The 18,149-nt window shown below is 35.8% G+C and overlaps 1 protein-coding gene across 7 annotated transcripts in view; it reads right to left on the reverse strand.

Moving 5' to 3' along the window:
• MYO6 (myosin VI) overlaps window positions 1-18,149 on the reverse strand; it is a 143,882-nt gene that overhangs the window by 71,337 nt on the left and 54,396 nt on the right. For all 7 annotated transcript variants that reach the window (XR_008422976.1, XM_019442694.2, XM_053904708.1 and 4 more), the window contains exons 2-5: window positions 14,166-14,304; window positions 9,058-9,127; window positions 4,770-4,843; window positions 875-1,004 (exon numbers count right to left, since the gene is read on the reverse strand). Coding sequence is in view for 6 of the 7 variants with exons in the window: in XM_019442694.2 (XP_019298239.1) it covers window positions 875-1,004; window positions 4,770-4,843; window positions 9,058-9,127; window positions 14,166-14,282 (391 nt within the window). In the remaining variant the exon portion in view is untranslated. The remainder of the gene's footprint in view (window positions 1-874; window positions 1,005-4,769; window positions 4,844-9,057; window positions 9,128-14,165; window positions 14,305-18,149) is intronic.

Genomic DNA, 18,149 nt, shown 5'->3' on the forward strand with positions numbered 1-18,149 from the left:
TGTTGGTTATGTCTGGATCCAAAGGGTTAACTAACATCTTTGTACTTGCAGTCACCAGCTATGAGAGTATGTGTGTCAAAAAGCTCCATCTCTATGTTCCTCAGAGCTAAAGTCCTTCAAGATGAGAGAAAACCTGGGCACCTGGGTGGCTCACTCAGTTAAGCATCTGACTTTGGATCAGGTGGTGATCTCACGGTTCATGACTTCAAGCCCCACGATGGGCTCTGAGCCTGCTTGGGATTCTCTCTCTCTCCTTCTCTCTCTGCCCCTTCCTTACTCATGCTCTCTCCCTCTCTCAAAATAAATAAACTTAAAAAAAAAAAAAAAAAAATGAGAGAAGACCCAAGAAAGCAAAGACTGCTATCTTCCCACACAGATTCCCTAGAAGCATATATCGTTTTCAATCCTTAATATTCTATAAACCCCTGATGCAAGATAAGGCATGGAAAACGTCAGCTCTTAACAAACTCTTATCTAGCCCTAGTAACACCCTCACAAGTGATGACCTGGGTAACACTGGAAAGTCTGAGCTCCAAAGCTATGAAGAAGGACACTTTCAAGATGGAGCTAATCGTGCTGAGAAGTCAAAAAGAACCATTATGTCAGCTTTTATTATGTCCTACTTTCAACTGGGTGGACAAACTTAAGAGGACACAGACATTTAACAAAAATAATGATGTACAATTGCCCCATTCTGCAAAAGTAGTCTTCCCTATCCAGTATAAGATACATGCTCCTAAATAAAGGTGATACATTCAAAATGCATAAAGGCCCACCAAAATACATATTCAATTCATGGTATCTTTTATTAACCCAAAAGAAAAACAGCAAATTTGTATAAGGCAAAAAATTAAAATACAATTAAATTACTTACCAATTGCAAAGACATGAGGTGGCATTGTTCCAAGAGATTTTCCTTGATACGACTTTATTGTTTCTGAAGAATATATTTTAGGTATGTCAAAGTATGGGTTCACTGCAATCAGAATGTTGGCGACATATGTCTAAACAGAAAAGGCATAAATGTAAAATTTTCCAATAGTTCATTTTCATTTAAAACCAAACAAGGGTCAGGGTGCCTGGGTGGCTCAGTGGTTAAGTGTCTGCCTTCGGCCCAGGTCATGATCTTGCAGTTTGTGAGTTCGAGCCCCACGTCAGGCTCTGTGCTGACAGCTCAGAGTCTGAAGCCTGCTTGGGATTCTGTGTCTCCTGTTCTCTCTGCCCCTCCTCCACTTGCTCTCGCACATGCGTGTTCTCTTTCCCTCTCTCTCACAAATAAGCATTAAAAAAATTAAAAAATAAAACTAAACAAGGGTCATAGGAAAAAGAAAATTCAGCAAATAGACACCTTTAATTCTCTATATAAATTAGGACTCCTAAATCGGCATTTCCAGCCCTAAACATTCCCTCTACAGGACCTGTATTTCTCTAACTTTTAATAAATATTTTCATCTTCTCACCCCATCTGCATCTCAAACTCTGCATATCCAAAATCAAGATTATCTCTCTTGACCGCCCCCCCCCCACACCGTTTGCCTCAAAGAAAATGCTCTCCTCCTATATGCAACCCCTGCCCCCTGGTTCATGGCATCACCACCAAGCCACAGACAAAGAGCAGTGTCGAAGTCTCCATATCAATTAGCCTTCTTCTGTTGACTCCATTTATGGAAGCCATCCTCCTAGTTCTATTTCTACAGCTCGAGTTTTGGTCATTTATATTCCTCACCTGGACTACTTTATTTACAGTGCTACCGAAGAGCTTAATATAACTCACAGGATCCTCTAGGCCTATCCCCATCACTGAACGCCAAAGACTGATTTAGTGCTGTGGTGACCACTTAGTCCCAGATTTTTGCAAAACAACATATGCTAACCATTGCCTAGAACACTGACAGGCTAAATGTTTAATGAGCAACTTAAGTTTGCTTTTAAATTTGGAATTTAACTGTGGTTCTAAAAGACCAGAAAAAAAGCACCAATAGGATTTATAAAATTCCTTGTGGGTAGAAAAAGAGTTGTGGTTTAGCAATTAGCAGTGGTTTACTGGCCAAACTAGGGCAGGCAGGACCATATTTTTTCTCTTTTCTACCATACTTTTCTCTTTTCTGCTTCTAGTTGTAGAAGGGAAATGATGCAGAAACCCTGAACTCTCAGATTACTAATCTAAAATTCAGTGAATGCTCTCAAAGATGTTTACTGCAATGGAATAAAAAAAATTTTAATTTTTAAATTTTTAAAATATTTCTGTGGGAGACAAAGGAAAGTTACAGAGATATTAGTAACCAATAAAAATGTTAAATGTGAGTTCTACTCAACTGTAAGGAAGAACAGTGATAATTCTGGTTGATGAGAAATAGAAAAATATCAAATGTAAACTCTTATTTCAAACTGTTTCCTCCTCTTCCATATGTTATAGTAATAATAACTAGATGGTTATTTTGATGGTTTTATAACCAAAAGACATAATTGGCTAAAAAAACATACTAATCATGGCTTCAGTTAACTTTGAAAACACTGGTTTTCCAAACAGAAGCTGATGATGCCAAACAGCCACTAATAGAGGTCATTTGCCTAACTGCATACGTATCTTCGGTTAAGAAAGATCTAAAAAGCTAGGAATAACCCTAAAATACTCCAGAGTGATACAGACATTATACATGAGAAACCAAAACTTAAGTTTCACAAATAGATCATTTTTTCTATCAATCATGCAATTTAGAAAAGACTTATAGGTCAACTAAATGTGAAAAAAAGAAAACTAATTTTCTTGAAAGTATAATTAATATGCATGTAAACCTTCAGTTATTAATGGACAGGTCAGCATGTGCAATACCACACCAACAAAGAAACATTAAAAAACCAATGAAAATCCTATGAGTGTTAAGCTTTTGTATAAACATCCCAAATAAAAATAAAGTATCTCAATTCTTAAAAAGGATAATCATTCTTATAAAAGTAATAAAAATTTTCCAGAGTGCTTGGGTGGCTCAGTTGGTTGAATGTCTAACTTCAGCTCAGGTCATGAACTCACGGTTTGTGAGCTCGTGTCTCTGCTGTCAGCACAGAGCCCGCTTCGGATCCTCTGTCTCCCTCTCTCTCTCTGCCCTTCCCCTACTTACTCTCTCTCTCAAAAATAAATAAATAACATATTTTAAAATTTTAAAAAAGTAATAAAAATTTTCCAAACTTCTAGAAAAAATATACAATTAAAATTTGCTCAAATAAATATGATTGCTCTACCACCAAGTTATTAATATAAGACATGTACAGACAAAATAGTGACCAGTTCTACTTCAAAGATTAACAAATCTGTTAAAACAAATTTGTTTTGGGGCGCCTGGGTGGCTCAGTTGGTAAAGCGTCTGACTTCAGCTCAGGTCACGATCTCGCGGTCCATGAGTTCGAGCCTCGCATCGGGCTCTGGGCTGATGGATCAGAGCCTGGAGCCTACTTCCGATTCTGTGTCTCCCTCTCTCTCTGCCCCTCCCCCGTTCATGCTCTATCTCTGTCTCGAAAATAAATAAACTTTAAAAAAAAATTAAAGAAAAAACAAATTTGTTTTAACAAATTTTAAAAATGGGCATTATTTTGGTAACTAAAACAGCATTTAGCACACATCAGATACTAAGTATGAGTCTGCCGACTGAGTGAGTTTTGCTTCTAAATATATTTCTAATCACGAATAACCAAAAAATAAAAAAATTAAAAAAAATAACCATATATCAACCCAAATATATTCCCTGACTAGTTGAATTTGAAAAAAAAAAAAAAAAATCAAACAAGAAAGTGAGGACTAATATTATATACAATTGAAAGACAGCAAGTAAACTCTTCTAAAAAGACTAGTTCTATTTCCCAGCTGTCACTACTTGGACAGATGGCAAAGACAAAGGTAATTTAGTCAGAATTAAGTGAGTATAATTAGGAGAATTGATAGTGATATAAAAGATTAAGACTGCTATTTGATCTGGGGAGAGTCAAAGAAGCCATGTGTTTTCTTCTTTCAAAAATAATGGAGTCCCATCTTTAGAACAGGAGAACTACAGTGTGGTAATTTATCTCCAGCCAACAAAGGAATTTACAAGTAGGTCATATTAAAATAAAAACCTCATACATACCCAATGAATAATTATAATTAAAACATACCAGTTAAGTATCCATCTGAAAAATGTGGTGTAAACCCTAGCTTATATTAAAAGCATTGTCTTTCGTTTTTTAATATTCTGGTTTTTTAAGGTAAGTCATCTCGGGTTTAATGAAATATTGCAACTATTTCTATGATCAGTGTTTTGATGTTCTTAAGATTTCCTCAGGCACTGCCTTCTACTTTAATGTACATTTCTTTACCATCAAAATTTTTATTTCAACATATATTCTTTATAGTTATCTTAAATTTTTGCAGAATACTGTGAATAGTGAATTAACGTATCTATAGACATATACCAAAAATAAGAAATCAAAACCCAAAATAATTAATTTTTTTAAACTAAATTGGACATTTTCAAGTCTGAAAGATGATGCTCTGAATTCATTGTTTCATTCCACAAATATTTATTAAGTGCCTATGATGTATGATGCATGTTCCTAGCCATGGAATTAGAGCAGTAAACTTTTAGAAAAAAATCCTTATCCACATGGAGGTCATACTCTATTCAATAGGCTCAGAACAAGATTTGATCTGTTAGAAAATTTGAAGCTTAACAAAATCAAACAGTAGCATGTAAAACAATTATCCCCACAAAAACCTAAATCATAGGTAAAATACTTACATAAATTCTGTCTTTACTGTATCGAACTTTGATATTATGAAGAAGAGTGGCTTCATTTAAATACATTAGTGAACCTGAAACATAAAATTTGTAAATCTTTAAATATTCGAAAAGTAAAATCAAATTAATACTATCTAAATCTGAATCACTTTGATCCAAGCTAAAAATCCACCCACTAGGTTAGATTTAATTCCATCTTTTTAAAACACTGGTACATGTAAACCCCAGAGGCCAATTTAAAATACCTCCAATCTACACATGTGTTACAGTGATATCATTAAACAACATAGTTCCAACCAAGTAAGTACATCTAGCAAATACCAAGTGAGTACACATTAATGAACACTGGTTAAAAAGTTCAGTACAATTCAAGTGGAAAGAAAGTACTACTTCAGATAGCATTGATTTTAATATACTTTCAATACAACAAAGTGAATCCACTAATTAAATCTGATGCTCAGAATTTTACAGAAAAACTACAAAAGATAAAATTTTAGAATGAGTGGGGCCATCAGATCAGTCAGTACTTCACAACTGATATGAAATAAGAGTCCTGCAAAAATGGTATGTGTTAACCCAGGACATGCAACTACTCAACAACACAATCAGGGTAGAAATCTTATTTTTCTGAGATCTGCTCTACTCATATGTCAGAGTATAATATTACATTATATATATATATACACACACACATATATATACATACATACATATATACACATATACATACAATACTGTTAATGTGCCTTATATGATATGTAACATTAAAATAATATAATGTACTCTGATTTACTCTATTCTCCCAGCCTAATCTACTCTCCCAGCCCTCCAATCACTTGAGTTTCATTTCTCCATTTCTACCACATGCTGGAGTAGACAAAACCACTTTTTCCCAACCACTTTGTTTCTATTATTAGCATTTTCTCTTTTCTCCAATCCATCCAGACTACTCAGCACATGAATCTAACTATGCTAGAAAACTAATTAAAAAGCTCTCTCCTCCTCAAAATATATCAGCAAGATTCCATCAACTACCAAAGTCCATATTCAAGTCTGATATTCAAGTCCTTTATTAAACTTGCATTCAACTGATCTTTTCATATAATTTTCCACAACTCCCTTTACTATGGTCTAACTTGCAGGCAGACTAAACTACTTATCAAACCCAAACATATTCATGCATTGGACTCCACCTCTATATCTCTAGGTGTCAAAAATCTACCTATCCTCTAAGGTCAGTTCAAAAATTATCTCTCAAAGGAAAATTCCCCATTCTTGCTACTGCCACCACCACCACCACTAGAACTACTTTCTTCTTTGTACTTTCTTTATGGTACTTAGCCCAGACTGCCTATATGATGATTATCATTTTGTATATATCTGATTTTGGCTATTAAACCAGATAGATCCTTGAGGGCAGAACTATGCCTGATTAATTTGCTTGTTTACTTAATCCTTCACGGAAGTCGTACTTATACCTACACTGTATATATGCCTAACATAAAATTCAGTACCTAATCAATTCTGTCAAACAAGAGTCTCTTGCTATATCTATCTCAATAAAGACTGCCCATGCTTCTATAGTCATATAATGTAGCCAGTTCACTTTCCCAGGACATGTGTCTCACTGTTTCCTAATGCCACTTAAGGCAGAAAAAAACAAGAAGTAAGTTGGTGGGTGAAGCCTCCTAACAGATGAATGGTATCTTTCCCTTGAATTGAGAAAGATGTAGAGGAGTTAGGCAGCAGAGGTGTATCCAATTTAGGTTCTGGTCACCAACCTTTCTATATCCCTGCACTTCTTCCACCTTCGTCCCAGGAGCCTGACTTACATGTCATCTTTTCTTATCGATGTTCAACCACTCCCCCATCTCTCACCTTCTTCTGAACAACCATTGTGAAATACCATTTACCTTTCCACGTCTTAATGAAAACGGAATAGCCCATGCATTACAATTTAAGAAGAAGATCCTTCTGTCCATTGGCAGATATTTTAGTTGAGTTTCATTAACAGATATTCCTGAAATATCTGGGGATGTGTTGGTGGAAGAAGGTAAAGGAAATGAGAGCAAGCAGTCATTCACATGTCACTACAGGTTTAAATGATTAGCGTTCCCAGGGCAGTGTATTGTGGGAGTAGGAATTATTACTTAAAGGAAGCAGAGAGAATATCATACAACCAAGTTCTAAAATATTAATGGATCAGGGGCGCCTGGGTGGCTCAGTTGGTTAAGCATCCAATGTCAGCTCAGGTCATGATCTCACAGTTCATGGGTTCGAGCCCCGCATCGGGCTGTGTGCTGACAGCTCAAAGCCTGGAGCCTACTTCAGATTCTGTGTCTCCCTCTCTCTCTGCCCCTCCCCTGCTCATGCTCTGTCTCTGTCTCTCAACAATAAATAAATGTTAAAAAAAAAATTATTATTAATGCATTAGAAATAATTCAAAACCATTTATTATGTTTAGCTACATGTGGATATATAAACAAAAAAAACATTATTATAATATGTGAACAGGATTAATTCATAGTTCTGAATGTCCCAGGAAGTTTTAACAGAACAGAATTCTCTCTTATTTTATATATAGTAGAATCTCATTCTTTCTTTTGCACTTACTTTCTTTTCAGTTTTTGTTGTTGTTGTTGTTGTGATTGCTGTTAAGACAAATTCTCCATCAATTTTGAGAAATTGGGAAAACGGAAATCCAAATTTTTTTTCCTCAATCTCTTACACCAAATAATAACAGCTACCATTTGAGAGACTGATGAAGGTCAGGCACTACACCACGGATTTTAAATATATCATCTCTAAACATGCCACATACACATTATTACTCCCATTTTACAGATGAGATGCTCTAAGAGGAGAGATAAATTGCTCACAGGCACACATCTTTCTAACAGCATAGTCAGAATGTGAACTCAGGCTCTCCCTGAGTCCCTTGTGTCTCCTATTACTCCACTATTCCATGCTGTCCCATCCATACTTGGGACATTAGAGGCTTACTCAAATGTGAACTCTAAATAAAAATCAACAAGGACAAAATACATTCCTTTCTCTTACCTTTTTTTGTTTTTAAGATTTTATTTTTAAAATACACCCAATGTGAGGTTTGAACCCAAAACCCTAAAATCAAGAATTGCATGCTCTACCAACAGAGCCAATCAGGCACCTCTTACCTGTTTTAAATGGAGAATTGTTTTTTGTTTTTAATGTTTATTTATTTTTGAGAGAGAGACAGGGTGCAAGCAGGGGAGGGGCAGAGAGAGAGGGAGATACAGGATCTGAAGCAAGTTCTAGGCTCCAAAGTCAGCACAGAACTTGATGCAGGGCTCAACTCACAAACTGTGAGATCATGACCTGAGCCGAAGTTGGACACTTAACTGACTAAGCCACTCAGGTACCTCGTTAAGTAGACAGTTTTTAATGTCAGATACCAATAATGATACCAAGACAACTGGATATGATTCTTAAATATTTACTGCCAAATAAAAAAATGAAACTGCTTAACCTTGAAAACAAAAGAATAAACATGGCCTGGTTCACTGTATAGTTTTTCCACCAAACATGCTAAGGTAAAATATAATGTCCTAAAATCAATTTTTCAATTAGTACTTATACATTTAAAGAACTTTTTAAGTTAATTTATTTTGAGAGAGAGAGAGAGAGAGAGAGAGAGAGAGCGCACAAGCTGGGGAGGGGCAGAGAGATGGAGAGACAGAATCCCAAGCAGGCTTCACGCCATCAGTACAGAGTCCGATGCAGGGCTCGAACTGACAAACCGCAAGATCATGACCTGAGCAGAGATCAAGAGTCGGAGGCTCAACCAACTATGCCACGCAGGCTCCTCTTATTATACATTTTTTTAATGTCTGTTTCCTTTAAACAGTGACATTAAATGGGTCCTCTTGACTCAACTTCCAAATTACTGAACCACATATACTACCATAAAAATCATCTGATTCTAGAGGAGGCTCAAAATAACTCTTTCCAAACTGTTAACAAGAGATCTTTAGTTCAGGCTTCATAGTAAATTATTACCATTCCCCACATTTACACAACTGAGATAACACTAAAAGGGCATTCAAGAGACTCTTTCACCATAGTGCAAATGTGAAACAATAATGAATTCAGGACTTTTGAGCTCCTCCATTCACATGAACCTTCATGTCAAAAGGCTACATTTCTTCTGAACCAGTATAGTATACCTAGTAATATAACCACTGGTTTGTTTTTTGGAAGGATAGCTTCCTTTTCTGTGCTAAGAACTATTTTTTAACTTGATACTTACAATTATCTTCCACATCTTTTTTGCTGTCTTCTTCTGCAGGGAACACTTGGTTTATGAGAGCCAAAAATGTCTAACAAAAAAACAAGAGCTCATTAAACTAGCAGCTTATAAACAGTAAGAAAAATAAATGAACTTAATTGGTTGCATACATTGTAATAATAGCAACAATATGCTCTTCACTAAAATATAATACAAGATCCTTCTATTAAATAAATCACTAACCCAAAAAGAGGATAATAACTTTACTCAAATATTATGCACTTTTATCATGAATATAAAATCAATAATAGAAATCAATAAAAAACATCCTGTCCTCTAACACCCAGAATGAGACAAAATAAGAAATATATTAATATTTTTTTTAAAAAGTTTTTTAAGTTTTATTTCTTTGGAGAGAGCGAGCAGGAGGGGTAGGGGCAGAAGGAAGGGGAGAGAGAGAATCCCAAGCATGATGAGGGGCTCAAACTCACAAGCCATGAGATTACAACCTGAGCCAAAATCAAGAGTCAGACACTTAAACCAACTGACCTACCCAGGTGCCCCTCAGAAGTAACTAAATATTAAGTTTACATGGTATGTACTTTAGCAACTTTTTAAAAAATAAAATTTTTAATGTTTGTATATAGTGATTTTATTGTAAAAAAAAAAAAAAAAAAAGTAACATCCGGTCAGTCAGATATACCAACAGCACAGACTATTATTTAATTAATGCTATTGTTTGAGTAAAACATATTAGATCCAAATTCCTGTACAGAAATGTGTCAGAAATATAAACAGTATCCAAAACTATGTGGTCCATAAAATTACAGATATCTACGAATGAGTCTGTATTTATTATATCACTTAAATGCTATGGCAGAAACTCTAGAATTAAGATAGTATCTTGCCAGAGAGAATTACACCTAAAGAGAATTAAATTTTATTCATATCATTCTAGCAGTTATTTATAAATTTGTACTTCTCAAACAATTACAATTACTCTTGTGGTTGAAGTTTCCATCCATATCAAATAAAACTCTAAGGAAAAATGTTCAATTATTTTAAAATAATATTTATAGGTCTACATATGTACATATATGCAAGAGTGTAACACAAAGCTACTGCTATAAAGAGTAAAATCCAGGCTGCTGGTAATACCTCAACTGAAAGTCACACCTAAATTAGAAAACTTTTATGTCCTAAAAACTCTGGAAGTTAATTATTTGGAACCCAGTACACATGTTCTTAATGTTGTAAATGTGCAAAGGTTTAGAGGATAGACCACAAAATCAGAACTGATCCATAATGTATTAAGTATATTAATGGTAATATAAAGCAATCCACAATTTATAACAATGATTCTATAGGAAAACACATTAAAAAATAACTGCTAAAGTCACAGACATTAGCATTCTTTCACAGATGTGGAAAACAGGGTAAGGACTCCTCAGACCCAGGTTTGGGTTCTATCTTGTTAGGAGCCACGTGAAACAGAAGAGGTTCCAGAAAGTCAGAAAATGGAGAAGTGGAAGACAACAAAATCCTAAAATGGAAAGGTTAAGAGCAGGAGTAAAAGGCCGGTAATGAGTCCTAAAATATAGTTTCCCTCCCTCCTTCATCCCCCAGTTACCACCAGCCCTCATCTTCTCTCCTTTACTGCCTTCTTTCTCAATAAGAAAGAAAATTTGTTTCATTAAAGCAATTGTTTTCTTTTACAGGGAGGATGCTTTTTCTCCCAACAAGGGAAGATCACATAACAAAGCACACACTAATCACCAGCAGTAAACATGTACCACACATCAAACACAGCACATCAAGCTCCAATGACCAAATGGACAAATACGTTTCTGCATTTGAGAAGATTATAGTCTAGCAGGGAGGGACAGAGAAATGTAAACAAACATTTCTGATAAAATATTACAGGCAGCTAAGAATTTTTACCACTCCTCCTAAGAAGTAATCAACAGTAAATTCTACTGCATAGGAGGAGGAGGAAGAGATCAGGCATCTGTGGAAAAAATTCATAAAGGAGGTGACCTCAATCAGAATCTTGAGAAATAAATAGTATTTGCTAAGTAAAAAACTATGGAAAGTGGCATTCCAAGTAAAATGAGTACTGTGAGCAAGGACACTAAGCACCCAAAACCATCTGGTTCATGGTGAGGGCTTGATAAACACTGGAGAGGAAGAATGGAAGAAAAGGAGGAACAGACACACTAGAAATAAGCAGATGGCAGGAGTATGAGGAGGAAATGGTTGGTTGATAAAAGATAAGGCTAGCAAAGTAGAGAGAGAAAGAAAATGTAGACCCTTAATAAGCCATATATTGAGGGCTTTAGCTTGAAGTCCGGTCTGCTGCAAATAGGGAACATGAAATCGACTTAGAGGTTCAAGACAGCATTTTTAACAGAATAAAAGATATTAGAAAACATCAGAATGCATCAGTAAGAATGTTTCATTCATGAATATGCATTCACATGCACAATACTACTCCCTGACATATATAATCTCTTTCTTATAAATACACACACATACAACACACATATCAAATGCAATGTAAAATCTATTTCTTACTATTGGTCACAATCAAAAAATTTTAAAAGCCATTACTATCATCAAAGGCATGTTTCCCACTAGAGTCAATCACACCCTCTTCCATTCTTTCTACTATATCAGCAAACAGATCTACTGGACTTGTCCATCACTTTGTGCACTGAATTCCTTAATATTCAAAAGATGATGATCTCTCTACCAGGAATTACCTAAGTAAAAGATTACTTCTCTTATGGATCTTTTTAACTGTATGATTATTATGTCATTTTATAATTTATTAAGACCCTGCTCAGAGAGAAGGGAAAAAAATCAAAGTTAGAAGCAATCCCTGTGAATTTGTTAACCTCCAAAACATTTTTACGGAAAGAAGCTTCTTCATTTATAGAATAACCTACAGATCCATAAGTTTTCATAACTCCACATTTTAAATCTTAAGTGTTTTTATTGGTTCTCTATATGTACCTGATTAATACTAATAAGGCACAGTTGAAAGCACATAAGATATTTAAAATATGAAAAAGCATATATTCATAAATCAAGTTTCCTCTATGACTGAACTGAATTATTTTGTCACCTGTGGATATAACAAAATATATATAGAATATACTTAGAAAATAATACTTTTCATTTCATTGCAGCCTTTTCATTTACTGTGCGTATGAAATACATTAAACAAAAATGAAAAAAGACTTTGAAGGATAATGAAAGGCTCACTAAATTTCTATCCCTCCCTAAATATACTACTTTGACATACTGATCATTTTGAATTAAACGGCTCTTGAGAAACAGCAGGTGAAAGAATGCCACTGTCACCCTCCTTTTTATCCCTGAAATCAGGACATAAAATTCCTATGTGAAAAGTGACCTCCCTGTACCAGGAAGAAAGAAGAGAAAGGGAATCAAGGCCAAGAGAAATCTATAACTTAGTCATACTAACTCTTATCTTCCTAATTACTTCACCACAATGTACTACTACCCTTAGCCCAAACCCCGTTTGTCTTATCAATTCTTCACAAATTTTTTTGTTTCTTTGTCAAAAAGGTATAAAACCTTTCTCCTCTGGTCACTTCTTTGGATCTTCATTCTCTTGTGAAGGCTCCCAAGTACATGGAAAAATGTAATAAAAATGGTATGCTTTTTAACAGTGACTCTGTCTTATGTCAGTTGATTTTTAGGTCCAGCCAGGGACCTGAAAGAGTAGAGGAAAATTTTCCTTCCCCTACAATTTCAAATACATGAAAATAATTTAACTTATTTCTTAACCCTTTCATTCTCTGAACATGTATGGCATTGTAAGTACAAAGAGGTCCTTGGTTAATAAGAGGAAAAACTAGAAACACTTTGTGTTTTCTTGCCTGAGAGCATCTTTAATTGGCCTCCTCTAACATGGCACATTATATATTATGCATTTAGGTTCCTGGGTTGTTTACAGTAACAGAATAGTTTTCTCTGTGAAAAGACCTCATGAGAGATCCACCTTGTTTTTCTAAGGTTCCCAGAAGGATGGCAGTCATATGGCATTAGTTAACCATGTATCAGTAGAATATAAATTATTCACGAACATTCTCAAAGTCTAAAGTAAACAAATGACATCAACAAATTTAATTTAGTAAGAGGTGTTTAACAGTATTTATTAAACTGAAAATTGTTAAGTTCTCCCACAAAGGCAGACCTTACAGTCCCCATGAAGACCAAAGAGACTCCAGATCACTTTTTCCCCAAACTCCCATTTTGTAATACTGTCTAGTCTATGTCTAGGCATAAAAAGAAATAGGGGCGCCTGGGTGGCTCAGTCAATTAAGCATCTGACTTTGGCTCAGGTCATGGTCTCAAGGTTCTCATGGGTTCAAGGCCCATGTCAGGCTCTGTGCTGACAGCTCAGAGCCTGGAGCCTGCTTTGGATTCTGTGTCTCCCTCTCTTTCTGCCCCTTCCCTACTCATGCTCTGACTCTATCTCTCAAAAATAAATAAACATTGGGAAAAAAAACAAAAAAGAAAATAAACAGATGCCATGTGTACAAAATTAAAGTATGCTTTTATGTTTTAAAAACTATCATTATAACAAAAAGCTATCATTATAACACAATAATAATAGATAGGTATGTTTAAGACTTAAGTATCTGTACTTAACAGAATATGCTCTATTAAGTATCTAATCTCATGCTAATAAATTTAAGTAAATAAAAAGCTTAAGAAAATCATCTAGAAGCTAATGCAAAAAGCAAAATTTGGTAAAATAATCCCATTCACTTTTCATACTTTTGTAATATACTGACTACATCACAGACATATTAATAACTTGAGCAATATAAGGAATAAAAATGTTACTGTTCATATTTTATCATATAACTATTTCTTAAAAATGATATGAAAGGCTCACTAGATTTGTCTGATTTTATGATAGGATCCCATTTTTCCCCTACGATATAAAACAATAAATAACTCACTAGAAAACTAAGATTCACTTACCAGAAAATTGTTTTCCCTTATACTGAGCTAGGAATATCTATTTCATTAAGAAGGGCCACACCTATAGAAAAAAAAATCAAATTTTGAAATCTTTCTGAGAAACTCACCTTGCCTTTTTGGTTCAAGGGTTCAATGGTTAAGCTGTCAGGGCCAATATCTACAATATTGCCCATTTGAAATCCATCTGTAGGGTGTGGTGCCCAAACGGGCTTTCCATCCTCCATTTTTGAAGGGAGTATCTATTTTCTGTTTGAAAGGAACAAATAAAACAACATGAATAACTTTGGAAATAAAAATAAGTACTTTTTTAGAAAGCTAACATGTGAATTGCAATTCATAGAAACACATGTCTGACCCTATCACAGGTAAACCCCACCCCCTTTCATCTTGTGGCTGCACCCTGACCCTTTTTATCCACCTTTAGATAAGGACCAAGCAGAGGCTACTCAACCCTTAAGTAACACCTGCTCTGCTACTGCCTTCCTTCAATTGTGATTGTAGTGGAGTACTGCACTTTGAGCAGTACAGAAACCGAAACAGCCATAATGTTCACTTATTGCCCCAGGGTAATTTATAACAACACTTCCTTTTACTCGCTGAAGTATTCTGGATAGCACAATAAACAGTTGTCCTAGGAATAAATGTTATTGTGTGGAGTTAGCTAAGAGTTTAACAAAAGTCATTGTAGACCTAAAGGGATAAAAATGAGACGTGTGAAAGATTATCTCCTCTGGGAAAATTTCCCTGACAATCTGAAACTACAAGGATGCCTCACCCATGTTGCCCCCTATGGTATCTTCACGTACCACTCAGCATACTGTTTTTGTTTTTCTTTTTTTACTGAGGTAAAACTTATATACAGTGAAATGTACAAATCCCATGTATACACGTTGGTGAGCTTCAACAACTAGATATACCCATCTAACAAACACTGCCATCAATATATAGAACATTTCCATATAGAACTGAAAGTTCCCTTATGCCTCCTCTGGTCAAACCCTAACCCCCATAGGCATCTACTGTTCTGGTTTCTCTCATCACAGATCACTTTTTATCTTTTCTTGAACTTCACATAAATGAAATCTTACCGCTTTTGCATATGGCTTATTTGATTCAACAAAATATTCTTGATAGTCAACCATGTTGTTGTATATACTAGCCCACTGACTGATTATACCACAATTGTTTACCTGTTGTCCTACTGATGGACATTGGGATCGTTTCCAGTTTTTGCCTATTGTGAATTCTAATGTAATTTTTCAAGTGTTCTTCTAAAGCTTCTATGCTTAGCAATCTCATATCTAATATGAGCAATCTCATATCTTTGCAATTCTGTCTTTTGAGAATATGCCAAGGGGTTCATGACATGTAAGACATTTAATTTTAATGAGCTTGGATTCTAGGAGACTAATGGGTAATCACAAATTGGCTACTGAGTGATCCTAGATGTTCTGGTTTCATCATCTCAGTGGGAACTTATTTTTCATTACTTATCTATACTTAAAGAAAAATTGATACATGTGCCATAAACTCTCCTCTTTTGTGGCATTCTCAAATCTGGGATTTCTCCTGTGGATGTTATCAAGTCTATTTTCTTATGAAAGTCAAGGATGTATAGTATGTAGTTCAATCAAAAAGCTAGTAACAACTGGCATGTTTGCAATGTACTTGTTGGTTAATGTCTTCAATAGTGAGATGTGCTTTTCCCCATGCAGCAAAGGCTACTAGGATTATGGGTATTCCAAATTAAGAAATTAAATGAAGATTCTCCACAGAAGTCAATCAGTAACACTGAGCAGACTTACATTACCACACCTTACATCTACACACTTTACCTAAAGAATCATATGTAGTCCCATGGCTTTAAGTACCATCTTTAGGTGAGTGATGCCCAAATTTATTGCTCTAGCCCAGAACACCAGTGAACTGAATCCCCAGATTTTATGCGTCTAGTGGACATCTCCTCCTCACAAATATACCTAAAAGATGTAACATGATTATATTATTACTCTGTCCCACCACCCCAGCCTGTTCTTCCTTATCAGTTAAGGCACCAACAACACTCAGTTCAAATCAAACATGGGGTCATCCTCAATTCTTCTAGCTCCTTGCAAATCCCTATCACTCCTCTAAACCTATCAAGTCTACCTCCAACAGGTATCTTATTTTTACCCACTTCTCTGTTTCACCTCTGCCATCCTAGTCAAAACCAACATGGCCTTTTACTAGGACTTCTGTAATTAACTTAGCTTCCCACTGCTACTCTTGCCAATGTGCACAGATCACCAGAAATCCAACTGAAAGGTAAATCTGACCATGTCATTCCTGCTCTATCAGGGCATGAACTAGTCCTCTCTGTGTTCCCAAAGCCCAACACAGAGCAGGCAATTTAATACTCACTGAGTGAATGAATGAATTGTTCACACAATTTGGGAAGAGTAAGAAGATATGGTGAACTAGGAAGAGTTGAAAGGTCTTAAAAACCTAAGCTTGAAATTAAGCTCCGCCACTGTCTGACTAGCTCTTAAGCAAGTTACTTAATCTCTCTGATCATTATCTTTATCTTTACCCATAAGTGATATCACTTACCTTACAGAATTGCTATGAGGATTAAGTGACATAAAATTGAGATCACCATTCTCATGATACCCAACAGATACTAGTCACACCTCTCCCCTTATTTTCCCCAATATCCATTGTTTGAAGCTACCAGTAAATTTTGCAAAAATGGTCTTGTGACACTTCTAAATACAGAAGGACATTACAGAATAGTCATGAAATATCATTTAGGAATAATTAAGTATCTGGGGGAAAAAATCACAGCAAAGCAAAATTCCCAAAGTTCAAAAAAGAATGTCAAATTCCTTTGGACAATTCAAATTGCTTTCCTATTTGAACAATTTGCTACAACTTCCCCAATTAAGATAACAGATTTAAAGGCACACATGTAATGTTGCCCCTTCATCCAATACCTAAATCTACAGTAAAGTGATTCTTCAAAAAAAAAAAAAAAATCAATCCATAAGGATGGGAAAAAACAAAGAGGGGACAACAGCAACAATATTTGGGAAGTTGAAAATCAAATGGTTGAGAGGCAACTGACTCAGGAAACCTGAAAGGACTGAATCTCAAGTCAGGAATAGGGAAAGACGGAAGACAACCCACATTATACCCCTGAATCTCAAAAGACAGAGAACTATACTGCGAAAATACTTCTAGAACCAAGGGTAAAAAGAGGGGGTCTAACATAAGAAAGACTAGGTGAAAGTTGTTTAAGAAAGAGATTTTCTGGGGGCGCCTGGGTGGCTCAGTCGGTTAAGCGTCCAACTTCGGCTCAGGTCATGATCTCACAGTCCGTGAGTTCGAGCCCCGCGTCAGGCTCTGTGCTGACAGCCTGGAGCCTGTTTCAGATTCTGTGTCTCCCTCTCTCTCTCTGACCTTCCCCCGTTCATGCTCTGTCTCTGTCTCAAAAATAAATAAACGTTAAAAAGAAAGAAAGAAAGAAAGAAAGAAAGAAAGAAAGAAAGAAAGAAAGAAAGAAAGAGAGAAGAAAACAAATAAATACATAAAAAGAGATTTCTGGAGTGTGTAGGTGGCCCAGTCAGTTAAGCATCCAACTCTTGATATCAGCTCAGGTAATAATTTCACAGTTCATGACTTAGAACCACACATCGGGCTCTGCACTGACGGAGCAAAGCCTGCTTGGGACGCTCTTTCTCTGTCCCTCCCCTGCTTGCTCTCTCTTCTCTCTCTCTCTCAAAATAAATAATAAATAAGTAATTAAAAAAAAAGAAAAAAGAAAGAGATTTCCTAACACCACCAACACGCACATACTTCACATCACTAGGCAAATGCCTCCCCACTCTCCCATCACTACCCCAAGAGAAGCTTAGATGTTATTCTCTGGAAAAGACCAGGTCTCTGGAAAGAGAAATGCCAGAAAGAATTAATGGTATACATATAAAAATTGCCACTTGCTAACAAAAACCCTCTCCTTGACCAAACTTTAGTTAGGCTCTTCTGAGCCTGTTTCCTGATGAGGCCATGCAACTAGGCCTTCCATGTCTGTACTATCCTTGTTGGGCCTACAT

The sequence above is a fragment of the Panthera pardus genome, unplaced genomic scaffold (genome assembly GCF_024362965.1).
Source record: "Panthera pardus isolate Hobbes unplaced genomic scaffold, ASM2436296v1 HiC_scaffold_17, whole genome shotgun sequence".
NCBI lineage: Eukaryota > Metazoa > Chordata > Mammalia > Carnivora > Felidae > Panthera > Panthera pardus.